The 26589-nt window shown below is 34.2% G+C and overlaps 1 protein-coding gene across 3 annotated transcripts in view; it reads left to right on the top strand.

Annotated features, from left to right (window-relative positions):
- KNDC1 (kinase non-catalytic C-lobe domain containing 1) overlaps positions 1 to 25751 on the top strand; it is a 61809-nt gene extending 36058 nt beyond the window's left edge. The window contains exons 10-30 of one of the 3 annotated variants that reach the window (XM_080596727.1): positions 957 to 1115; positions 1454 to 1531; positions 1739 to 1832; positions 2008 to 2170; positions 2258 to 3102; positions 3233 to 3377; positions 5024 to 5115; positions 7403 to 7806; positions 12401 to 12494; positions 12613 to 12710; positions 12996 to 13207; positions 14706 to 14819; positions 15235 to 15382; positions 15665 to 15841; positions 16423 to 16638; positions 16965 to 17047; positions 18354 to 18504; positions 19820 to 19942; positions 20043 to 20102; positions 20715 to 20872; positions 24214 to 25751. In XM_080596727.1, coding sequence (XP_080452853.1) covers positions 957 to 1115; positions 1454 to 1531; positions 1739 to 1832; positions 2008 to 2170; positions 2258 to 3102; positions 3233 to 3377; positions 5024 to 5115; positions 7403 to 7806; positions 12401 to 12494; positions 12613 to 12710; positions 12996 to 13207; positions 14706 to 14819; positions 15235 to 15382; positions 15665 to 15841; positions 16423 to 16638; positions 16965 to 17047; positions 18354 to 18504; positions 19820 to 19942; positions 20043 to 20102; positions 20715 to 20872; positions 24214 to 24256 — 3657 coding nt within the window. In that variant the 3' untranslated portion in view covers positions 24257 to 25751. Of the gene's footprint in view, positions 1 to 956; positions 1116 to 1453; positions 1532 to 1738; positions 1833 to 2007; positions 2171 to 2257; positions 3103 to 3232; positions 3378 to 5023; positions 5116 to 7402; positions 7807 to 12400; positions 12495 to 12612; positions 12711 to 12995; positions 13208 to 14705; positions 14820 to 15234; positions 15383 to 15664; positions 15842 to 16422; positions 16639 to 16964; positions 17048 to 18353; positions 18505 to 19819; positions 19943 to 20042; positions 20103 to 20714; positions 20873 to 21127; positions 23037 to 24213 lie in introns of those variants that run through there. The other 2 variants (XM_080596725.1, XM_080596726.1) reach the window with 2 other exon arrangements.
- The last annotated feature ends 838 nt before the right edge of the window (positions 25752 to 26589 follow it).

Below are 26589 nucleotides of genomic sequence, written 5' to 3'. Positions count from 1 at the left end.
TAGCTTTTATTCAATAGCTCAAAAGATTCACAGGCTACTTTCTTTCTTGTGAACTTCCTTGTTACATTGTCTGTGTCATTCACTTGGTTCTAAAGGGTGCTAGAAAACATTGTGTTGGACCACAGTATCTTGCTTAGGTTTCTGTCCTCTGAGCCTTTTTAATACCTTTCATAAGCTACATGAAGAAGTACAGTGCTTTCACTTTGTCAGAATTGTATTTTTGGGGTATGCTAACATCAAGCATTAAACAGTCTGATTCTGTCTCTGTCTGAAGATTGTAATTCTTCAAATAAAATAAGAAATCTTGTGAAGATCAGGTACTTTTCAAGGTTCCCCATCATGGCATCTTCAATTGGTCTAGCTGCAGGTAGCACAATAATTCCTAAAATAAATATACAGTACCTAGTTTTTCTGATAGGTGTAATCATCTCTGTAAAATATGACTTGTACTGGCAATCTTGTAATTACTCTGTGCCATTTTCTTTCTGAATTATCATGACCTTTTTAAGTAAATTACTGCTGGCCAGGCTTTATTGTAGAACTCTAAGGCTTGCAGCAATAGGTCTTTATATAAGAAAGGAGCTCTTCAAAATGTTTCTAAACCCATTTTTTTCCTGAATAATTTTCCTAGATAAAGAATAAGACAAATTTTGTCTGTTGCTCCAATAGTAGAAAATTAGCTACTGTTATTGGCCCTGCATGCATAACAGCAGTTTTTTGAAATATGATGGGATTTTTCATCAGCATCTTCAAAAGCCAAATGTAATCTGTACTTTGGAAGTGCTGGGGGTTATTTTGCAGGGAGTGAGGGGACCTTTTGGATAATTTGCTGGATTTGGTTTTGAGGAAGGGCTATTTTTTGCTTTTTTGGTTTGTTTTGTTTTCTGTTGTTGTTTGGTTTTGATTTTTTTGTTTGTTTGTTTACATCTTACCTCTCTCCTGTGTTATATCATTAGGTCTGCATTTACGGTGTTGCTGCAGTTCTGTGGATGGCAGCAAAATACAGCTTTCCACCTAATCACAAGCTAGCATTGCCAAGAAAATTAAAAAACCTTCTTCTGGATATGGCAAAAAAAAATCCTGAAGAAAGACCTTCTCTAGCTGATGCAATTAAGGTTACTAGATTTAAGCAATTTTATTTGAAACTTAGTTCTGTTTGAAGTCTAATTTTAGTGATTTGAATATCAAAATAGTAATATCTTTTCTCTGTAGTAGCCTGATATCTAACATAACCAGTCACTTTGGATGACGTTTTTAAAGTTACATCCCTAAGGATATAGAGGGCTGTGTTCTTAATTTATATTGACATTATTAATAAAGTACTTGGAATAAGTTTATAAAACATCCTAAACTTGGATTGCTTTTAATGATTTACCTTGACTTTATCCTTGTCCAAGAATATCTCACATGATGAAAAACTTATTTATTGTCTGAAAACTATGATTTTTTTTAGACATGCAGTTATTATTTACTTGAACGAGGAGTAAACAGCAAAAATATTTTGGCATTGTTGAATAAATCTGTCTTTAAGGTACGAGTGCCACCTTTTTTTAATTCTCTACATTTTTTCAATTAGTTCTGTTAAATGTGTTCCAGTCATTTTTCTCCACTGCAAATATAGTTAGATTTGTTTAGACTGATGGGGAGGGGGAGGCATTTTCTTGTAGTAATGTGCTGAGTAGAATTTTAAAAAGAAAATGCTAATAAATTTAGTTTGGACTTCAATTTTTATTGTTAGGCTGTTGAGGAAGAAGTTATCTCTTCTCAGAGTCATGGTGCTTTTGAAATTAAAAATGAAAGACTTGAAATGAGCCCTTCAGAGTCAAGTCTAGGTAAGCAGGCTCTTATGTATTTCAGTTGTTTTAATTTTCTCTAGAACAGTTCACTATATGAGATTTTCTCTGTCAAGTGCATAGGTCTTTTTCTGTCTAAATTGATTATTATTTACATTACATTTATATTTTACATGTTTTTCATCTTTCATCTAATTGTGTTTTTTGCTTTCAGGATTTGTGCCTATTACCAGTGAAAGTAAACTTATAGCAGTTAAAGGACCAGTACCGTGCCAAATTTCCCTAAATAGTGAGAAAGCTACATTACCTGCAGCATTCACCTCTCCTGCAACTCACTTTAAGCCTATCATTCTGCAACGAGATGCAAACATAACAAAGTTAGTATATCCTGAAGCAAAATAAGTTAAAGTTTCACTGTTAAATCTACTGGATGTGTCCTGTAAAAATTCTTTTTTCCTTTTCAGAGTGGTTCACACGCCAGCTACTGAGCAATTCAAGAAAGAGATGAGAAAAGAAAAACACATGGACCACAACAAATCAGGATATGTAGAAGACTCTAAAAGCTATGGTATCAAGGACACAGTTGTTGTTGAAACTGCACCTGAAATACCTGAGTGTCATTTACAAGTTCCAGGCTTCTCATTCCAAATATCTTCAGAAGAGCAAAAGTCAGGCAGTGTGCTTACTTCTGCAGTTACATTACCATCACCATCTGATTCCTCACATGTTCTACAAGAAAAAAGCATTTTATCTGATGTTCCTTCAAGCTCCTTAGCTTGTCCTACATCTCCTAATTCTCTTCATATAAATAACATCATTCTCAAACATGACTCAGAGAAAAGAGTTTTAACATTTGTACCAGTACACTTAGCTGTGTCTGAGCAAATACCAAATAAGCCTCTTCGTTCAAGAATTGCTTCTGATTGCTATCATAGTTTGCCAGTGCTACTTTCAAGTACTATTGCAAGTTATCAGCTGAGCATGCAAACAGAAAATGAGTCCTCCCCCTGCAAAGTGCAAAACTGTGAGACTACTAATACACAGAACGCATTTGACAAAAGTAACCAAGTTGTTCAAACAAACTGCCAAGAAATTGAGTGTGCTACAACCGTAGACAGTATTTTTACTGACCAAGGACATACACCATGTACCTCAGTGGATCAAAGTACTTCTTGTGTCTTTGATGTAGAAGTCCTGTCTCATCGGAACAGAACAAATGACACTTTGCTACAGGAAGTGGTTCATCTTATACAAGAAGAGTTTGCATTTGATGGCTATCTAGAGAATGGAGTTGAAGTTTTTGATATGGGTATGTACAATTTCTTCTGTATGTCATATCACTGATATGTAAGATTATTATTAGTAGTATCTTTTTTCTCTATTTTTCTTAATTTGTTTTATTTTGTTTGTTTTTCTTTTTTTTTTTTTAAAAAAAAAAGGTAACTTCATTTTAACATTAAAGGAAATTAAGTTTGGTGTGTTCTCTGATACAATCTGTGAGAAGTTTTGTGACCTCTACTGGGATGAAAAATTACTGGAGAATCTCTATCAAGTAGTAAATGGAGAAAGAGCTTCACATTTATGGTAACTATTTTTCAGTGTTTTCCTTCTTACAGTTCAATTTAATGCTCTCTACTTCCTAGAAGCAGGAAAGGATATGCAGCTCCTCTTCAGGTATCTTTATTTCTTTCCTGTCAACTGATAATTTCCCAGTCTATCAGATCATGGCCTTCTCCATAGCAAATAGTGCTTAATGACTTAAAAGAAGATATTTCCTATTAAGCTTGTCTGTAACTCCATCCTAGGATAGCTGAATAATGGAGATCAAATATTGATCCTGATCAAATGTTTTCAACCTTTGTTGGAGAACTTCAAAGTTGTAATAGAGGCTGTTTAATCAGAAGTGAAATAAATTGTCCCTACTGTTCAGTTTAATTATTCTATTTGAGTTCTGTTCTTTATGCATTATTCCAAACTCTCATTAAGTTAAAAATAAATTACCTTGGTACATCTCTTTGTTCTAATCACACTTAAGGACAAAGAAATTAATTTAACTTTACTAGAAATATTTTACTTAAACTTAGTTTGATTCAGTGCTCCTTCTGGCAATCTTTTGTAGGTTGCCCGTTAAGTGAGAAAACCCCAGCTTAATTCATTTCTTATTTTTACTACTTCATCTTCAGTGACTTATCTGCCAGAAAAATAATAAAAATCATTCCCATTTTATTGCAGCATCCAAATGTCGTATACTTTATCAAAAAAAATACTGAAGGCTATTGTAAACAGCGATGTGTTTATATGTGGAAGTTATGTATGTTTTCTTTGTCATGATCTGGAATTACAAACTGGAAGTTTTGACAAAGAAGCTGGGTGAATATGGTATAGAAAAAAATCAGTGTTAAAAGATATATTTGCTTTACAGCAAGTTTCAGGGATAATAGACTACATCCAAATATCAGGCACCAACTTGCTGGCCCATTTTCCATTTGGTTGAGATTTCTAAGAAGCCATGAAAACTGGTGGGAGGTTAGGTTCTTAATTCCCGGAGTTGAATGTTATGGCATGAGAAACTTTAGCTGTTGTAACTGAATTACTGAGATATATGAGGAAGTCATCCTCTTTCAACTGCCAATGAAAAGCAAAGTCTTTGAGAGCAGGAGTGGAAAGGAAATAATGTATTATTCACTGTAAAAATAGAGGTCTAGCTTTTAGCTCACACTCAAGAACGACCTTTTGAAACTGATATCAGATATCTCGGAGACACTGCTTACTTAGTATTCTTCAGACACTGCTGAAGAATATAATGGTTTTTAATTGTTACCTTCTTTGACTTAAAATTATCATTATTCTTATTAGGGATGGCTTACAGTCACAGTGTTATCTAGAGGGTGAATCCTGAGTGATAAACCTTTTACAGTAATTCGTGATATAAGTTGTGTATAGAGTTATGCCTTTTGTCTGTATGTGTTTTGATACTTCTGTTGGAATTTTGCCAGTTGCTGTAAAGGGAAATCTCTGCAACTTACTCAGTATGCTTTAATGTCCATTTGTAATTTTTTTCTTGTCAAATAACGCCTGAAGCTGAACATGCAAACTTCAGGAGGTAGTTAAATGCAGTGAAGTCCTTCACACAGGTGATGACAAAGGACATTTGTAAAATCTCATTTTATCCTAATGTAAATATATAAGGATATGAAATGTTATTTTTCCGAAACCTCATGTATTTGCAGCATAGCTGAAGCAGATGACTCAAAGCGTGGCAGCATATTCCAAGATCTGAAGAAATCTGACAGCTTTTTGGCAAGCAGTGATCAGACAGAGGGTAAGAAGGGAATTTGTGTTTCTAGATCTTTGTGTGTGCTGGGAATCTATCAATGACTCAGTTTTGGAGAGGTTGCCACTTTCAGTGGGTTTTCAGGAAAATATTCACCTTAGCACTTACAAAAATTATCAGTGAATCTGAGCATTATCAATGCCTTGGAACTGTTGTCTTTTATATGAAACTTACGTATGGCCAACTGTCATTGGATGTGGGGATGCCTTTTTAATTTGCTAAAGTAAGATGTGACTGTTGAAAAAATCCTGAATCCTAACTGCTACATGTTGTTTTCTTGTGTTCATCCAGTAGATGTTTTTACCTCCTTCCTGGTAATTCCTCAATGACTTATTTCCCTATTCTATTCACTGAAGTAATTTTTTTTAAAAGATAGCAAAAAGAACTATGGGTCAACTGATTTGTTTATCAATATATCATGTGATGCAGAATTTTTGCCTTCTGAACACAAACTTGTTTACAAGACACCATTCCATGGCAGTTGTTGAGGTTATATTAGTGGATTGTTTATTTGAACTACTTCAGAGTGGGCTTTGCATTTTTTCCAGCATACTTTGTAACTGAATATTTACAAAATATTTCATCTTTCAGTTACTAAATTAGAGTCTGACCTGGGACTGGTAAATCCCATTTTTATAACAAACATTGTCCTCTCTAGGCTTGGTATATTCAAGGAAAACTTGTATTTGATTCCTTTTGTATGAGTTGTTGTTGTGTTTTTTTTTTTAATAGCATTTCACAGAGATGGAAGAAAAATACTTGAGGAATTCTTATAAGAAGGACAAAAACAACAGCATATTTAAAGATCTGCTCTTAGTCTTTGTTTTGCTAAACTGGACCGTCACCACTTTTTATGACAATATCAAAATGGATTTTCTTTTTCCTTGTTAACCCTAGCAGCACTTCTGTGTGCCTCTTTTTAAGAAAGATTAGCTCAACCTGAGAGAGGGGGCTGTATGCAGTACTCTGCGTGAGGTTCTCAGTGGTTTACAACATTATTGATCTTTGCTGGACATCTTTAGTTTTATACAATATATCATATTAAATTGCGATACAGCTCAGTTACATATTTAAAGTACAGAGAGAAGTGAAGGTATATGTGTATATATGCAACTACACATAGTAATAAACTGCAGTGTTAGGAAGAATAAGAAGATAATGTCTGTTGTTGGCAAGGGAATACCATTGAAGAGCTATGCTTCTGAAACCTTAATAGAAACTACTGCACATTTCTGGGTATCTCAACAGTTTTATTAAAAAAAAAAAAAAGCCATGCTTTGTGCAGCTGCCACAGACTCAGTTATGCCATTTGTTTCTGTAAATTTACATTATGAAACCTTGCCTATTTCAGGAGTCCCAAATCTCCTTTCCAGCATGTTTCCATTAATTCTTACATAAAGTGCATATTATTCCATCTATTTTTAAACTTTGTTACTTCTCTGTTTTGAGCAAAGTTAGATAGTTTACAGAACAGCTTATCCCCCTACTGTCACTTAACTTTTATGGCATAACGTCAATTTGTAAGTTTGTACTTGGCTGCTGTTATGCTCTGTTACAATTTTCCATTTTGGCTCAGAGTGAGTGCAAATGTAGAGCCAGACTTTCCCATGGGGTATGTGACTTCTTTGCACCAGTAATTCAGGTCCATTTGACTCCAAGTCTGGCATATCCAAGCCCTGGAGGATTTCTCAAATGAGAAGAGAGAGTTGTGGCAGGCATAAAAGCACCTGTCAGAATCATACCAACTTTTCTTTGACTGTCACCTCAATCCCTGACATTTGGTAGTAGCTGTTATAACTGCATAGAAGTCCCATCATAGCCCAAGGGAATGAGTAGAAAGTTTAACGTGTCCCCTTTGGCTGTGTCAAATACTCTTGCCATCTATGTATGGATTAAAAGCTCAAGACCTGTAGATGAAAAGGACCTTAAGAGCCAAGCTTTTGCTAATGTGTACACAGGTCTGATATTTGATTTTTGTTTAGAAGTTTCTGTACTATGCTTTTATTAAATGCTTGTTCTACATATGCGGAATGTATTTTCTAATTTTCAGAAACTTACTGACCAAAACTTAATCATTCTGAAATGTCTTTAACCTTTAACATTTTACAACACGCAGTTGAGAAGAAGAAAGTACAGAGCCAAAATAGATATGTAACACTGTTAGAGGGCATAGGTAGTCTCATGACTGCATTTTGTATGTGTAGTGTTTAAATTTAACAAAGCATGCATTACAGCGTGACCATTATTTCTCCCCTCACCTCTACACTCCCTCTAGGAGAAGGGGAAGCAACCTTTGACATGAAGGATGAGCTTATGATAAATACATCATTAGCTGAGATGAATTTTGATGGGACGCCTTCAGATAATTTCAAAAAAGAATCAAGGCTGCAGAATACTACCCCTGTAGAAAAAGAAGGACAATGTTTACAAAGCAATGGCTGTCATACTGGTCCAGACTTTGCAGAGGAAAATGTAGAGCCACAGGAAGAGACCATGATAAAGACAGCTGGAAACAACTACCTTGTGCCTCCAAATCTACCTGACTTTCATGGCTGTAGTCCGGGTTGGAGCAGTGCATTTTATGGAGCTGAATGTTTTGATTCAGAAGTTCATAGTTATATGAAAAATCTTGGAAAGCAGAAATCAAGTGAGTCACAAAATATAGATGCTAAAAAAGTGGTGAGTACATTGATTTAAAATCATTAAGATCCCTCTTTACTTGCTGGTTAAAAGTATGATTAAATTTGTTGCATTATAGTGATTTCAACCCCACTTTCTTCTTTTAAATACTGACTCTGTTGTACTCTTTATATAAAAAGGTCTTGGTATAGTAGAATATCTTTAAGATTATATACCTGAATATTTTTATAATATTGTATTAAATGTTCTTTTGCATAATCTTTTATTAAAATGCTTTTTAAAGGTCTTGTTACTACAAATTCAACAGAGGATAATTTAAGTTGTCAGCTACTTCTTGTTCTCAACAAATATTTTTTCTTTTAATACCACAGTATCAATAATAATTTTATTGATCTTTCTGCTGGCTTTACTACAACACTGACTTTCTGTGAAACCCGGTGTATTTAAAATAAAAACACAGTATCATAATGCTCCAATTGCTCCAAATGTTAAACCCTGAGCATTTAACCTGAGCAAAGAAAAGCTTCATAAAATTCTGCTATTTTTTCAAACTCTATCAGTCATGGATGTTACAAGTTTTGACTAGTCTATATATAAAATAGTGAAAGAAATATGAAACTGAGATTTATGGGTTTTCTTTTCTGCTATTGCAGCAGACAGGAGACCATGATTCTTAGCTGTAAGCCAATCAGTTATGAATATGTGGGCGAAGTGCAGCTCTACCCAGCTTCTTTCTGCTATCTCTATGCTGCCTGATTCATCAAACCAACCACTACAAATCAACTGTGAAAATATATGGCATGACTTTAATTTCCATACCAATAGCTGACAAAGACTTCAGTTCATACTTCATTTTGAACAATGGATGTTGCTGGTATGGTTGATAGGGGTAGGATTTAGCATTTATGAGTCCTTGTGTATTGTACTTATGTACCAATGTAGCTAACAGCTGCATTTGTACAGCTAAGTGTTTTCAGCTAGTTTTATTTGATACTATGAGTATTTATACATATTATACTTGGAGCACAAGTTATTTAGAAAATAAATGGGGTCATTAACACTTCATAAATGTTAACGGTTAACTCTGTGTGTAAACCTCGAATAAGTGCTGTGCAAATTTCAAGGGGAATGACGCACTATCTGAACCAAAATACTGAGAAAATAGAATTAGACTCAATGTGAAAATTAACATGGGGAGCTCAAAAAAACCCAATTATTTTAGTATTTAGTAGCTGATTTTCTACTGTAAAATCTAGCAGACATGTCTAGCAACATGTCTCATATCCAGGCCAGAAGGACTACAAAGGCCAAAGGATGGCTGGTAAGTGATTCGTTTGAGTAGGAAGGGGGTTTGAGTTGCTGGAGGAAATTTCTACCTGTCTTGTAAGGTAGAGCTGTTTGTCTCCAGCCTCTCCTTCCTTGTCATCTGTTAACCATTTTTGTTTCAGAAAACATCTCACATTATCTGTAGTCTAATTCTCATTACCTGGCAAGGATTATATCAACCTATTTTTTGTCCCAAGTTGCTGACAGTCTTGCTTCCTTGCTGTGTTTTTAAAAGGTCAACAATAAAGTTGATCTGATTCTACAACTCTGCAGCAAAGTGTGCTAAATCTGTGTTTAGGGGTTCTATTTCAAAGAGTGAATTTATTATTAGTCATTTGGGCATGACTACAGTTGTCCTGACTTAGTGGCACTACCCTGTGATAAGGATAGGTTTATTTGTTCAGTTCATTTGTTCTTGTCTGCAACAGTAATTGAGTACTTAATGAGAGTTTAACCACATAAAAAAATACAGTTTTGGAAACATATATATCTCATTAATAGTCTTCTCTCTCCAATAGATATTGAATCATTTGAATGTTTTGTGTTTTTTTTTTTTATTCACCCTCTAAAACTAAATGCAATTAAATTTGCTTATGTATTTATTTTAACTTGAATACCTGTAAGTAGGTTTGATAAAATCAGGCTGAGAGAAACGCTAATTGCCAGAACATATTATTTGGTATAATTTCATTTATGACAGAATCAAATGCCATAAAAATAATTAACATTTCTATTATTCTGCTCAAACCTGTTGAATACTGCCTGCACCTTAGATAGGTTATGATTTAATTAAATATAAAAAGTAAAATACATTTGTTATATGAACAGTATTAACAATGGGATTCATCAGCTAATAGGATTCAAAAAAGTGGTAATACTTACCCTTCTGTTTAGAACAAATGTGAAGTAACTAGCACAAAAAGTAAAATATCTATGGATCAAAGGTGACACTTTCAGCTGTCATAATGATTATTAATGTTTTACTGTGTAAGCGTTTATCAGATAGTTCCTTGCAGTTCTAAGGTTCAGCAAAGGTTCATCTTAATTTAGAAAAGTTAGTTTAATTTTTATTCAAATTCATATAAATAGCTTTGGGCTTGCTCAGTTCTCTTAGAAGTTTGCAAACTGTTGTTACTTTCCTTATGCATCCTCTCCTACATCTGTATTGCTCCTTACACAAGCTAAGTGCTTGTCCCCTGCCTCCCATCACCTCTGGTCCAGGAGCTGCTGGTTTTGCCCCCTGGCACAGGACACATCCAGGCAAACAAATTCAAGTCCTTGCACTAGAGCAAGAACAGGAGGCAACTGCCAGCGCTGCCATTTCTCCAGGGGGAAGTCCAACTCAGCCCTCACAGTTAGAAGGTTTTTTTTCTGTACTCTGATAAGCTTGCTTGCAGTTCTCTTGCAGCCCCAAGCCTTCACCCTTATCCTGTTTGCCCACACTGAGTTTCAGTTCTCTCTCTAGATCTCATAAGCTACTTGTCAGTCTCCACCAAACTTCTCTGCATCCAGACAATGACTACAAGGTTTCTAGCAAAAGCTTTGCATATTCTGTCCACACTTTTCCCTTTACCATTCTTTTTCTCTTTTCCTTTCCCTTCTCCCAATATTCTGTATCCTTTGGGGAAGCTACTTGTCAGCATGTAAAAAGTCCTGTTTCATGGATAGTTTGGAATTTGTAAATTTCCCAGTGAAACAAAATCAATCATTATTTCGTTCCTTAGACTTAGCAATGTTCTGTAGAAAAGTGTCCTGACGAGTTAAATGCTCTTCAGAGGATGCAGAACGTCATCGAATAACAACTGAATATACGAGTTCATCAAAAATGTTTATATTCTAGACCTAAAATGGAAGATATTCTAGAATGGACTGGGAATTAATGTGTCTTTTGCTTCTGACTTCATTGCTACTCATCTAAAATTATTTAAGGGACAAGCCACTTCCTAAAATACCTATTAGATTCCAAACATCAGAAAATAGCCACTCTGAGTCTCTTTCTGTGATTATATTCTTGTAATCAACTTATTTTCACTTTAACTGATGAAATGAAAACAAACCTTTAAGTAAATCAAGCTGTCTTTGATTCAGAATCTAGATAATAGCTTTTCTGTGCTTCCACTGTTCTCTACATGGTGACTGTGTAATGGTAATTCTTTTAAAAATCCACAGGGCTTTTGTGACTTGCTACTAATGAACTATGTTGTTAAGCCTTTTGAGCTTTTGTGAAAAACAGTGACAGATTTTTCTCAAACTCAAATTAGTTTCCAGTAAGTCCATCCCATTAAGGCTAACCTATTTACCAATCTGTTGTTTGATATGTTTGCTCTGAGCTATGTGTTTTTTGATCACTCTGCTTGTGGGAGTTCTGTCTGCTGCATTTAGTAAACTTATTCCATTTGAAATGCTGTTTCATGTAATTGGGTCATTGGTAGTTAACTTAGGACACAAGTGCAAAACCCACCACTTTCAAAAATGACAACACACACTGTGTTAGTTGTTTCATAATAAATCTGAAGCTTTCAATATGGATGCCCCATTTTCATTGGCTAGTAAAAAGTGAAACTTTTGATATGCAAACAAATATAAATGTTTACATTAACTTGATAAACTGTGATGAGTACGATTACTTTCTTTTCTATTCATTGCTTAAGTTATATAACTTAAGAGAAAATTAGTTTTTATTATTATTATATAGAACACACAAATATAAAATATCTAAACTGAACTGAACTTCAAAATTGAGGCATCCTTTGTAAAGCAGCTCTCCTGGCTGCCTTCTGACTTGGATGCATAATATAATGTAACCATACTGGTTTGGAAACCATAACTTTCAATGAAACATTCGGTTCTTGCTGCAAACATAGGCCAGCTGCTTAACAGAGCATTTCTGGGGTGTACACTAACTTCAGAACTCATCAGTTTTAGTTCTGGATGCTTGCTGAGTGTCAATTTAAAAAAAAAAAAAAAAAAGTCCTTGAAAACAACCAGATAAGTGCGATTATAACTCAAGGCATATTGATATAAATGGATTAAGACAAACTTCAATGTTGTCTCATCATACACAGACTAACTGCAGTTCATAACATGTAGAACTGTCACATAACTATTACTTTCCTGGGGAAGGTATTGTTTTCTGTAATTTGCCTCTAAGTGCAGGTGTGAAAGGCAATTCTTCTTGGCTAATAGCATATTCTTGTCTGTTTGGATGTTCGCTTTTTTGTACAAAAATAACTACACTAAAACTTTACTTTCCTACCAGAACTTTGTATTTACCATTATGATCAGAAGCCTTTTTCTCTTTAAATAGGAGCTAGAACAATTGCTAATGATGGAGACAAAAAATTACAGAAAGACCATACAGTTTTACCAGAAACTATTGCAGAAAGAAAGAAGAAGCAAAGGTAAGATTACAGCAAATTGTCAGTAATGAAATGGGTGCATAGTTATATCATTTAAGGATTTTTCCTTGTATATCAGAATAATTGATGTTTGTATGCTTTGTGTGTTTTCAATCCAAAGGTCTTGAAACTAGATCTATGTTGCCCAAATTGAGAGGACAGCTACAGGAGATGAAATCGAAGGTGCAGTTTCTTGAACTGGTGAAGAAATACGTGCAGGCAAGTCAGACTTTATTTTGCTTTGGTTTTACTTGTAATTTCTATACTGCTTTAGTGTCATTGTCCACTTCAGTCAATGTATGAGCTGTGAAGTGGTTGTTGTCAAAGTGCCAAATTAATGAAGGTTTGAAAGAATGATTAAAGGTCGTTGCTAGTTGCAGTGTTTAAAAAGAAAAATTGTATAAAATGTGGTTTGGCTTTAGGTTGAGTAGAGCACACCTTGCATGGATTTTCCTGATCATTTTCCTACATTTTAATTTTGCATGGGTTTGCCTCTCTGAGCAGATCATGTATGCAGAACAATGGGGTGTGGAATCCTGTGTGCTTCCTACAGTCATTCACAACAGGAGAACTGACACCATGGATGTGGCACCTACAGATGAGTCAACGTTGCTTGTTTACTATAATACAGAGAAACATAAATGCAATAATCAAAATGCAATAAGAGTTCTGCAGGCTGGGACACCACTCGGTTTAATGGCTTATTTATATTCTAGGTATGGTGCATTTTGTACATCATTAATTGGGAGTGCGATAAGTCATATCTATTAGATTTAAAAAAGATATAGTGTCTGGGATAAATCTTGGTTACACAGCATTGCATAAGTTTTCCTTTCTGCTTTCAAGTTCAATGTTATTTCTATGCACACTTATTTGCAGAAATGGGCATGGAAATGGTAAAAGACAGTCTGATAAGAAATAAGCCAAATTACTAAGTTTGGATTTGATTAAAACTCAAGCAATTGATAATAAATCAAAAACTAATAAATTTACAGTTCTTTTATCCTTTACTTACTTGAAGTTTAGCTCTGATAGTTGCCATGGAATAGTGGCTTTATGTTATTGCCACCAGTTTAATAATTCTTCAGAACATATAATTTGATCGTTCTTACTAATAGGGTTTGGATATGAAAATCTATAGATTTTGCTTTATAGATTTCTGACCCAGACTTTGGGAATTATCAAGATACAAGCTTATCTCAGGGCTTAGGTGAGGACAAAGTTGTCTTTTAACCCTCAGCTGGGTTAAAGTTCTTGTTTTATGGTACCTCAGCAATTGTACCTCAGGTATGGAAGACAGAAACTGCTTGAGAGACTCCATCAGTCTTGTGCTACTGTAGGATTCTAAAAGCAAAAGACACCAGGTAACCTGTAATTCATATTTTCATCCATTTTGAGCAGTCAGAAAGATGCAAGATTGCAGCACTATTTCTGAAAGCTGGAAATAAAATACAGCATTTTAAATTGTAGAGGAAGTTTAGAGGCAAGTAAGAGTAAGCAAAGTGCACTACTCCCAGCTTGTCCTGACACTTAGAGCCAGTTACTGCTATTTCTGGTAGTTAATATTTTGCACAAAGTGAACAAATTGTTTTGGAATCAAAGCTTCCACATTCAGCAAACTCAAACTCTTATAGTTTGCCGTAAGCCATCAGGTAGACACAGGAATTGACTTGTCTTAAGGTATCTGTGAGTATATATATGTATGTACATATATATTTTTATATATGTATATACACACATATATAATACTATCATTTCTAATGGGTATATAATAAGCATGTTCAGTTGTTAAAGCAGCTGCTGCTCTAATCAGAGCTACGGAAAACATTTTCTGCTTTAAAATATGTACATTTTATACTGTTATCATGGAAAATAAATTTTTTAATGGCATCAAATGAGATTATAGAAACAATAAAATTAAGTACGTTCTTCTGTAGTATTCAGAATGTAATTTTTGATGATAGTAGAAATGTCAAAGAGGTTTTCCACAAGATTCAAAATGGAGAAACTTTAAAAAAAAGAATTTATACTTTTACTGTTGGCAATCACAATATTCACGTGTAAAAATAAAAAGAAATCAAAGTTTTCTGTAGAGCTTGAGAGTTTGAAATCCCTGCTAGTTCTTGATGTTTTGATGATTTTTGCTGTTGCTGTACTCTGATGCGAGAAGAAATTGCAGTCTTGCTTGTCTGAAGCTTTTCTTGTGCTTCACAGAAATGCGTTTTTAGAAGGCTATGTACAGCAGTTTCTCTACACATTTCGCTATTTCTGCACACAAGAAGATTTTTTGCAGTTTCTTCTTGATAGAATCAGCAGCACTTTATCCAGGTACAGTAATTTCCTATGAAAAATATTATCAAAACACAACTATTTTTTTCCCCCAAGTAGCAAATAGATGTTTCTGAAAAGGCCTACTTGATTAAATTCAGTTTTTGATGTTCGTTTTTATAAGATTCTCTTGGCATGTGAGAGTGAAATTAGAGCAAGTGCTATATTTGGCAATATGCTGTCGTCTTTTATCTTCTGAATTCTGAGTCTTGTTTTTCCCAGTTGTTCAGTGTTGGTTAGTAAGTACAATGACAGCTTTGTTTGCACAGAGTCATGGATTCTAGAAACATGAAACATAAGAATTTAAGATAGTACACTCAATACCAGATAATATTTGCAGTTTTTCCAGCATTTATTTTTAAATTGGAATTGGATATAAATTCTGGTGCAGTAAGTGTCTTTTTCTTCTCACCAGTGCAAGCCTGGATCCTTCCACATCACTTACCAAAATATGTAACCGCAGTTTCTACATCCTGCAGGCTTGGATTGAAGACTGCTACAGTGTAGACTTTGCAACAAATGCAGACCTTTTATGTACCCTAAAAGAATTTATTTCTTCCAAGGTAAACCAGAATTTCAGTGCATCTTTAAGGAGTAAAAAAAAATTAAAATTAAAACTAAAAAAATATGTCAGTTACAGTATATGTAAGACTCTTATTACAAAAAAAAAAAAAAGTCCTAATTACAACTACAGTAAAGTACAAAATAAGACAGTGCTATTTTTGACAAACATAGTCAATATGTCTGATTTTGGACAGACCTGTATCCTACAAGTATTTTCTCTCTTGCTTATAATTTACAAGAAATTGAGTTTAATTTTCTGTTAACCTGTTTTGCGTTTACAGGTAGCTCCGTTAAATGGCTATGGTGAGCGCTTGTTGTCATTGCTTGAGGATGCTTCTGCCAGGAAAAATGGCAGCGCTCAGCAGTGCTCCAGCATGGACAAATGCGAAGAAGGGGAGGAGGACAGAAGAACATTGCACTCCATGTGTAAAAAGCTCTCAGAAGATGTTTCCAGAAGGGTATGTCCTACGGACTGTAGTGTGTGGAGCACATTTCCATATACTATTTTTTGTCAGTAAAAATCCAGCTTAGGGTCTAGATCCTGATTTAGTAATATTTATATACCTCCCTTTTAAATTTTCTTTTGAAATTATCTAAAGCCTACACAGTTATATAAATTTGGATTCTGTCTTAATTGTGCCCTGTCAATTGTTTCAGTAATAATAAATTAGATAATCCAAATTTTGAGAGGAGTTTTTACTCTTCATTGTTGATATTAGCATGTGACTCACATATAAAACTTCAGAATATATATCATTGTATGGCAACAAGTTTGAATACACAGAAATTTGTTTTAAATACCAATTGTTGATTCAGATCTAGTAGCCTGCTGCTCAGATTCATTACCTCTGTGTATTATATTTGCTTAAAATAGCAATGTGAATAAAGCAATTAGTGTCTGGTATGACCCTGAAGATTAGCTGAAGAGTTTTTCAGCCAAAAGGGTCTTTCTCTAACAAAATGTTCCAGAAAGTTAGATCAAGGGGAGACATAATGTTGGCTTTAGAGAAGTTGTAGCTTTACATATTTTTTTCTACAGAACTTTAACTGGAAACTTTCCAAAGGTACGGGACCAATTGCACAGTATCAGAGGGAGCGACTGTACACTATTTCATCGGTTTTGCCAAAGCCATGCTATAACAGTTTTACAGAAGAATTCCCAGTCTCCTTTGCTAAAGCAGATGAAGTCGGACCATATATTTTAACAGAATACAGTGCACAACAGCTCTGTTGTCAGCTGACATTACTGCAACAGGTACAAAGGATTAGGTTTACTTGGAAGTACAAATGACATCTGTCTTCTTGTTATATGCTCAGACTCCTTTCTCTACCATTTTCCACCCCATTTCAAGCTTAGTAGGCTTCCAATATTTCACTACACTTTGAATTAAAATACTCCATTTTTGTCTTGAAATCTCTGTGGTAAAACATAGAATGGCTAATTCCATTCTTAGACAGTGATCCATCTGATCAATTTGCTGAAGACCAAAGAATAAAAAAGAAATCTGCCATTTTTATCCCCTAGCATTTTAAAAGAACTGTTAGGTCTAACAACATATACATCTTGTTCTTTTTGTTTAGGAATTATTTCATAAATGTCATCCAGTACACTTTCTAAATTCAAGAGCACTTGGTGTTAAAGACAAATGTGTTCCTGTCCAAAAGTAAGTTTCGTATTTTAACTGTCCCTCTATTATGTTCATGCATGATAACTTATTATACCTTTAATATATCTGGGAAGAGAGAAACATTTTAAATACTTTTTTTTTTTTTCTCTTGGCTGAGTAGATATGTAGATATTCTGGTTACATATATTTTTGAATTTCAGGAGACATTACGTATGTATGTATATATACATGTACCTACAGATGTATGCATATATGATTTCTAACATATGCAAGGTGATTTCTTTGAAATCTAAAGTGGGCCAAGCCTAAATATTGCTGAAGACTTGTGTTGTTGGGGTTGCTTCAGAGATTTTTTATTTTTGGAGGGGAAAAAAAAGTGTAATGGCTTCTGAAACAGGTTACTTGATGATGTACATGCATGTGTGTGCATGCATGCATAGAAATGACCACTATAGAATCACAGGGTGGGAAAAGACTTCCCAGGATCACTTACTGCAGCATGTCCAGCCCTGCCTTAAGCAAGGCCAGTTGGTGCAGGTTGCTTGGGGTTTGTGTGCAGTAGGGTTCTGAATATGGATAGAGACTCCACAATCTCCCAGTGCAATGTTCATTTTGTACTGCTAGGTGAATAAAGTATCAGTCTTCATAGATACAAAAGTAGTTTCCTATAGTTGTTAGAATGTAGAATGGTTACCAACCTATTTAAATTTATTTGCTAAATCATAATTAATGTTTTCATCTGGCCACATGGACTCAATTATATTTGATTTATGCTCTAGTTCTTATGTACTCACTGGATTCAGCTAGCTTCTAATTAGTACTTATTAATTACATTACCTGTAGTAGACTTTTCTAAGGATCAGTTGTTACAGATTGTTGAAAGGCAGAGGATAAATCAGCTGATTTATACTGATTTGAGGTTCTGACATTGGGAAACAATGTTGCACCACTATATATCCGGCTTAATTTCTTTAATGGCAGCAGTTTTTAATAAGCTTACTGGGTGTGATTTTGTTAGGGTGTTTTTTTCTGCTTGAACAGTTTTATTTGGTAATAAGTGGGTGAAGGTGTCTTTATATACAGAAATATCTACTGTATATGTTTATTGTGTAATCACATTATTATACAATAATACATATGATTACACGTATGATTATCTTTCTTCTATAAAAAGTAATATAGCTCCCAAGTACATTGTAAAAAGTTATAAAGTCAGAACTGCAAGCACTGCAAAATTATTTTAAATGGTTAGAAGTTGGCACCTTACCTTCACAATCAAGATTTTCCTTGAAAAAACAAAGTCAACATGACTTATTTTTCTTTTCTTCCACCCTTTCCGTAGAGCTGTTTCTGCTGAGGAAGTTTCATTTAAAGTCTGTAATCTGTTTCTATCGAAGTGCATACAGGACCAGTACCTTCTACAATTACTGAGAAATGCAGACAGTATCAGTACCTGGGTTGCTGCTGAAATTGTAACATGTCACACATCTAAGGTTCATTGTTGTTTATTGTATTATTAATTATGAAACACTTATTTGTTAGTATATATGCATATGTTAATATATAATGCTTTGTAGAAAACCAGAAAGAAGTGTTCTGAAATACACCTGTGCAGTTAACAGCTTAGTTTACTGTCATTAAGAGGGTCTGTTTGATGTTTTAGATGTTTTGTAGTAGCAGTTGTTAAAACCTAATAGAACATAAGAAATGGGTTGCCTGAGGGGAAAGAGTTGTATGACTTACATAAGAGACCTCTGAGACAGAAAAAAAGAAAAACTTTGTGGTGAAGGGATATGTTACTACAGTCAATAATTCTGATAAAATCTGAAAGAAGATACCTCTCTCTTTTCTTCTTTTCATTTAATTTTCTTATTTTCAGTCACTTTGTAGATTTATGTAATCGTACATTTCAGAAGTAATTTGATTTCTATTTGATTTTTATGTCTATGCAGATCTTACTTTTTTCAAAACCAACAGTTGTTAAATCTTGTGATTAACTAAAATTTCAGAACTGTGCATATTGCTTATATACCTCTTGATAGTTTGACGGAAAGTCAATCTTCAAACTTGATTAGTACTTTGACTTCTGAAATGAATCCTGGAATAATATCTTAGTGAATATGTGTCTTTTCGTAATGGGGAGCTGCCAGTTGATTCCTTTCTAACCACTGTGAAAAACATGAGTCTGCATCTGCTCACAATTATTTTACTTTATTTTTATCTTTGGGAGTTTGGAGCTCAAACATCTCAATTCCCTTATCACTTTCTGTTTGATTATTTATTGGGTTTTAATTGGGCTTCCCTATTTATCACATTTCTCAAAATATCTATGTGAGGTGGACAATTTAAACAAAAGTCGTAAACAAATCCTGGTGGAATATATTCACAATACATTTTTCTAACAGGAAGTATGGTTTGGTTGGTCATATAGTTTTGGTTAAAGTCTGCATGTTTTGACAACTTTTAAACATAAGTGATCAGTTAGCAGACACTGTATGTAAACATATTTCAATGAGCAGTGTTGCTAGTCCTTTACTTTCCCTCTGCTGTTTTCTTCTAGTGCCTCTTTTCAGCCTTGTAAGAGCAATAAAATCAAGAAATTAACAACAGTAAACCCTGGGCATGGCTTAGCATCATCCAATACTTGCAAGGGTACTTCATTGCCATGAAATCATTAAGGCTAATTTCTAATTCCAAACTGAGGCAATATACCAATGAAGCATTTTGCTAGCAATTGACTTAATTTGATAGCTTCCAAGTTCACATGAACTGAAAAAAAAAAAGGTATATCTTTTTTTTTTTTCCCAGCTGCAGGTGAGCTTGTTATCAAAATTTCTTCTTATAGCAAAATCTTGCTATGAACAAAGAAATTTTGCCACCGCAATGCAAATCCTAGCAGGCTTGGAAAATCTGATTGTACGACAGTTACCAGTAAGTTTGGGGATCTCTATTGTAACTATTTTGCTTAACATAATCTTGTTCCAATATAGATATTAATACAAAAAAACAATGTATTTTGTTTTATTGTAAGGCCTGGAAAATCCTACCTGCAAAAGTAGCCGAAATAATGGAAGAACTCAAGGCTGTTGAGGTACAGTATAAAGTCTTTAACATACAATACTTCTTTGGGGTTGAAGAATATTCAATATCTGACTAAATGGGTGCTTCTGCAGGATGAAAGACAAAATTAGTATTTTGCATTATGAAGGAGATTTTAACTTGTTCTGGGACTGTTGGCTCTTGGTCTAAGTTTACATTTTCACCTCAGTTTTTCTCAGAAATGATTCTTAATCACACAGGATACAAGAAAGTCATTTCAAAGCGATCTAAGGAATTACTTCTGAGGATTTGAGCAGGATTTTTGTGGATGTAATCTGTTTTGAAAAATCTTAAGTGTTTATTTTATCACAGGCATTATATTGCTGATCTATCTGATTCAAAATCAGGTAGAAATTCTAAAACACAATTTTGGCTGTGAATCAGAACAATTAAACGTATACATATTTTTGATTAAAGTTACTTCTTTATTTCTGTATTTCAAAATGTTGGCCAATAGATTAGTTCAAAGTGTTGTCTTCAATACCAACAGTTAAAAATTTATGAAAAATAGGAACGTTGTGGTAAGCACATGAAGTGGAGCTCTTCTTATAAAGCCTACCCTGATACTTATCAAAACATTTATCTGTGTACGCTTTTACACTAGGTGTTTTTAAAAAGTGACAGCTTGTGTTTGATGGAAGGAGAAAGATTCAAAACACTTCCAACAATTCCATCAGCCCATGTTTTGGCTATGCATGTCCAACAACTTGAAACTGGAGGATTCACAATGACAAATGGAGCTCACAAGTGGACTAAACTTAGGTAATTATTTTAACTATATATTTACATCACCTAACTTTGTAAAATAAGATGTTGTCTAATGAGATAATGAGAGCTAACAGAAGATTTTCCATCTAGCAATTTAAATAATTTCAGTCATTTTGACATCTAAGTGGACAGATACTTAATATTTACTTAAATATAAGTAAATGCTCAATGCTTTTGAATTTCCTTCAAACTTTTTTCTTCTGTCAGAAGCAAAACAAACTAATCTTTTTTACCATATTTTCTTTCAAGAAATATCGCAAAAGTTGTGAGCCAAGTTCATGCATTTCAAGAGAATCCTTATACTTTTACACCAGATTTCAAGCTCCAGTCTTACCTCAGACAAAGAATAACTCATTTTAAAGATGCAGACATTTCTGCTTTGGCAGCTGACAACTGTGCCAACTTCCATCAGATACCAGCAGAAAAACATTCTCGAAAAATTCAGGACACACTGCGCAGAATGAAGGCAACATTTCAGTAATTACTTACATTTCAGCTGTTCTATTCCAAGTGTAGTCTGTAAAACAGAATTAAGTTGACTTTATCTCCTGATCCAATTCCCAAGCAAAAACTTAAAAGTGACTTAAAATATTATCTCAATTTGAAATGGATATATTTCTTAACATGGAATAGTAAAATGCTGACTAACAAGATTTGATTCCTTGGCAACTGGATGACAGATCAAAGCCTAAAAGTAAAGAGACTAATTTTGTCACTGTTCTTTAGCATAAAAAAATAATTAGCCCACAGACAAGTATCTGAAAAGTACTGTGGAAACAAGTTATACTTCCATCCCCTGTTGTGTCCTGTTGGCCTAGGAGAGTTTAGAGTATGATTCATTAAATGTTGAATATATTTTTATATAAACATAGTACATTTGTATCCTGTCACAATGTGCATATAATTCAGGGACACAGATCCTCTATTATCTGTTGACTGTTGGTGGGACTTGCTTTTATGTTGTGTATTATAAAACTATACTTGGCTTAAATAATTGGCTATCTTTTTCTTCAGGCCTTCTAAGGAAGGAGAGGAATGACATGCTGTAACATTTTTTGTTTGTTTGTTTAATTTTACTGTCATTAAACTAACCTGTTTCCATATGAAAGTAAGATCTGAATCTAAATCTTACCACTTTGTTGCTTTGCTTCTTCCTCCATGGTCTTGTGAAAAGAGCAGATGTGAAATTGCTTTTTTTCTGTATTTGATACAAGAATCACTTTGCTAATTGTGTGTGTATGTATGTGGGTATATTGATTATGGCTTTTGCTCCTGAGGTTGCTCTTGTAGATTGCAGTGCTCCAGCAGCATTAAATACAAGATAACTGTAAGAAAATTGGATCTGCATCTTGTAAAATTTTGGTGCTAACCTATTTATAGAGCTTGTGCTTACAAGACCTTCTAAATGGCAATGAAATGTGATGTTATAGCTAGAAAGTTTGTTGAGCTACCCAGGTTTATGCAAGGTCAAGACTTTAAGCCTACAAATTAATTAAAAGTACAGGTATTTCTACCAGAGGAAATAATGGTAGTATTGAATGAGAAGTGGGAAAGGGTGAGAAACAGAAAACGAGCTCTGTCCTGAAAGTGATTTGCTAGAACTGTATTTAAAAAAATAAGGAAAAATATATTTTGGGAAGAGCAGATAAGAACTAACTGTCTTGGCATGTTTTGGTGCTGGAGAAAGATAACTATGTAGGAAATGGAAATGTGCGCATCTGTAGTATTTTATAAAATGTACTATTGTATTTGACAGAAATGCATGTGCACATGTGAAATTGTAGCTCTTTCAATGTTTAAGAGAAAAGCTTCCCCTTTTCTCCTATCAATAATGGCAATATATACCATCACAGGCCTTCTGCTTCTCATCTTTCTCAGTCAAACACAAGGTATGTCCGTACTTTCCATTAAATACCTCAGTTAGTTTTTCCTACTAATATATTAACACCAAACTAACTTTTGTGCTCTTACTGGTTTAAACACTGGAGAACTCAGTCTTCAACAGGATTTTCTTGCATTTGTTCTACTTCTAAGATTATTTATTTTGTTACTTACCATATGTAGGTTTAGCATGTCATTAATTGTAGTATTTCTACTTACCCTTAAGGAAGTAAAACGTGTTGCTATTTTAATAAATTTAAATAATATTTCTCTAAAATTGCCAAATGTGAAAACATTTAATCATTACCTCCTATCTTTATATAATGCAGCAATTTAAGAATGTAATGATAACCTTACCTTCACAAATAAGTTCACATATTTGATCTATATGCATTTATTTTAATGATTTGGGTTTTTAGTTATTTGCTTTTTCTCAATCAAAAATGTGTCATTTACTTAAAGCCACGCCTTGCCTTTGAAAGACAGTAAAATCTGAAGTAGCATAAGCTTTACTAATGCAAAGAACTCTACAAAACTTGATAACATGATCTTAATAGATGCATTTTATATAGTTGCCAGTCAAGCTGTTGAAATTGCCTTTATGGATTTACTTAGCATTTATATTTTGCACACATGTTAATTCATATATTTCTAATGGTTTTATCAGTATTTAAAGCATCTACTACACCTAGAAAATATTATTTTTATTCTATGACAATAACTGGTGCTATACAAGAATTTAAAAGTAATTTCATATCTTCTGCATAATGCTTCAGTGTATAAGACTTTGTCATTATGAATGCATAGTATTGAGTTATGGTACTACTTTGGGGTGTTTTCATCAAACAAATATTTAAGATTTTGTATTTAGACACCACCCCTCAGCAACAGCAAATGTAAATAGCTATTGGGAAAAAAAAATCACTTTTACAAGGAAACTGGTCTGCTGTTGTCCATGAACACTGATGTATGCACATCTTATGTGAAACAGATTTCTCAATAAAGTTATGTCTAGCATCTAAATGTACTGCTTATTTGTGACTAACATGCAGGAAGGGTTGGGCTAAACTTTTCTATCTTATGGGGAATGTCCTCCTAAAGGAAAACACAGGACAAAACGTGAAAACAGCAAGTTCCATCGTATCTAATGGTCAAAAAAAAAAAAAAAACAGTAACTGTATTGCATAAATAACAGGCTGTGCAGTATGGCCCCATGTTCCTGTTCCAATGCCAAATTAGAAAATTCGGAAAAATGGAGTTTGTTCTATCAGCCAGAATTGCCACCAGCTGTCCTAGTTCTTTCTTTTTTTTTTTTTCTACACATCCCTCACTTGTCTTGATTTTGTCATTTATTTTTCAAACAATGACCTGTGGAGTTTCTGAAATGAAGTATGCTCCTTGGGAGCCTTTCCAACTCCTCTGTGCATTGGTGTTCTTTCTGTGTCCCTTTGCAGGTGTCTGTCCCCAGGATCCCTGGGGTTTTCAGTACTCCTGTGACAGTACTGGGAACTGTGTCCTAGTTACACTTGCTGCATTTGAAAGAAGGTTTTAAGGATCCACATCTCCAACACCTCCAGAAGTCTGCCAGGAAATGTGGATGAATTCTGATGATTCCTATGAACAATTGCATAGAAGCCCAGACCAAGAAACTAGAAAATATTTCATGAATCAACATTGATTCATGATTCTGACAAATTTATCTCCTTGGGAACTTTTCAACCAGTTCCAAACTTTGTTTTTATGGTTTTCTGCATTATTCTTTTTATATATCAGATTGCTTTCACAACCATTTCTGAGACTCATAACTTTGTGAATACTGTATATGATTTACAAAGGATTAAATTTTTAGGAAATCTGTTTCTAAATAAAAAATGTCTAAACTACAGTTAGAAAAGAGGTAAGTTAACAATTTTTCAGTGATAAATATATGGTAAATTGTTTCAATCCTTGATATTACAGTGAGAGAAAGTGTGTCGATAAATGATTTTTCTCTCTCATACTTGCTTAAATGCAATCCGACACATACACATGTTGCATTCTGTTTAGAGGTTGTTTTTTTTTTTTGAAAATATTCTTTCTCAAAACAGATTTTATAAATAATTATTTTAAAATACATGTTGAGCTTTAGGAGAAGTCTTAAAGCTGTGGAAATGCCAGGTTGAACAGTGTTTGAAAACTCAGATCCCATAAATCAAGCTTAATTGGCAGAGTGATCATCTCTAGGATATGACTTACCAACAGGTATTCTTCACCTTTAAATACTTTTTGTCTTTACCTAGTCATTAAAGATATAAATATTATACATGTAAGAAATTTGCAGATAGTCATCTTACCTGCCCCGCTATAATTTGCATTATAAACGTTTTTTCTCGAGAGATCTGGTAATTATTTTAAATATCAATAAATGAAAGTGTTTGTGGTGGAAGATTCTGTTGTGTTTTGATATGATTTTGTACCCTGATAACTCTAGGAAATACATGTGTGAATAGGCAATTCCACCTTTCGGATCTCTATTTAGAAATTCCTGCACTAAAAAGTTTGAAGGACTCTTCTATGTGGCTCCTTTTTAATCTAGCAATAAGTGGCAACCCCCGTAGACTAGCAAATTTGATTTGCAGAATCTTCTTCCCTTCCTTTGCAGAGAAAATCTCTTTTGGCTCTTCTATTGCAATGTTTGAAGAAGATATTTAGGTATTATTTGAAAGTTCTTCGTAAACTACTGACAGCAAAGACAGCTTCAGATTGGTATCGTTTTAGTGTGCTTCCTGTTCAGTGATATTTCAGTGTCTAATGTACAAGTTGAAATGGCAATTGCTGTATTGCTTCAGGCCAAAGAGGTAATCTAGTCTAGGGTCTTGTCTTTGCATCATTCTGTTTGCTCATTTTTGGACTAATGTAAATGATGCTTTTATATCTTGCCTAAGAGGCAGGAATTGAATACCTGTTGTGTAAATCTGTCCTGGGTCTTAGCTGTAAGATTAATTTATTTCTCTAATTTTTCATTCCATTACTAGGGTTGATCTTGTTCTGATGTTGGCTTCACACAGATGAAATAGATGCTGGTTTTAGACGGGTACTAAAATAGATACTGTGTTTTATACTGGTAGAACTCGTTTGCCATTATGAAATTAAGAGCTTTGTATACTGGACAATTTGAGTTGCCATTATCAAAGAGACATAATTTGGAAAGCTTGACTGGGCGCAATTGAGCCTGAGCTCAACTCAGACTCAGAATTAAAATCTCTGCAAATATATGCTCATTTGTGTTCATATCTCATAAGTAGGAACATATCTCATAAAGCTCATAAACAGTAGTATTCACCTATGTAACACATACATGTTTTTTTTTTCAAACAAACTAGGAAAATGGGTCTAGAAAAAACTGCTAAATAAGGCAAATCAACCAGTGTTTGGATAACCACACAGTGGTTGACAGTGTCTTGTTATGAAAATGAAAGTTTATGTCCAGTAGGACTACCTGCATTTGGTATTATTACTTGGTGCCTTCATTAACATGCTCTGGTTTTTGAAGATGACATAAATCTGTTGGCTCTGCAGACATGATTAAAACTGAAAATGATCTTGACAACTTGGAAAAATGAGCCAGAATAAAATAAATTATGTTACACAAACAAATCTAATATTCTGAGTGATAGGCAAGAAAAATCAACTGCACATAGACTAGAGTTACTTTTTTTTTTGGGGGGGGGGGGGGGGGCGGAGTGGGGAAGATAAAGAATAGGTATATATGTTGAGGAGGATATCCCTTCAACGTCTCTCCTAATTTTATATTTCCTGATACTATATTTCCTGATGCAGGGAACTGAAAG

This window comes from Anser brachyrhynchus (genome assembly GCF_964034855.1).
Source record: "Anser brachyrhynchus genome assembly, chromosome: 6".
Taxonomy (NCBI): domain Eukaryota; kingdom Metazoa; phylum Chordata; class Aves; order Anseriformes; family Anatidae; genus Anser; species Anser brachyrhynchus.
This window is presented reverse-complemented; position numbering and strand designations above follow the sequence as displayed.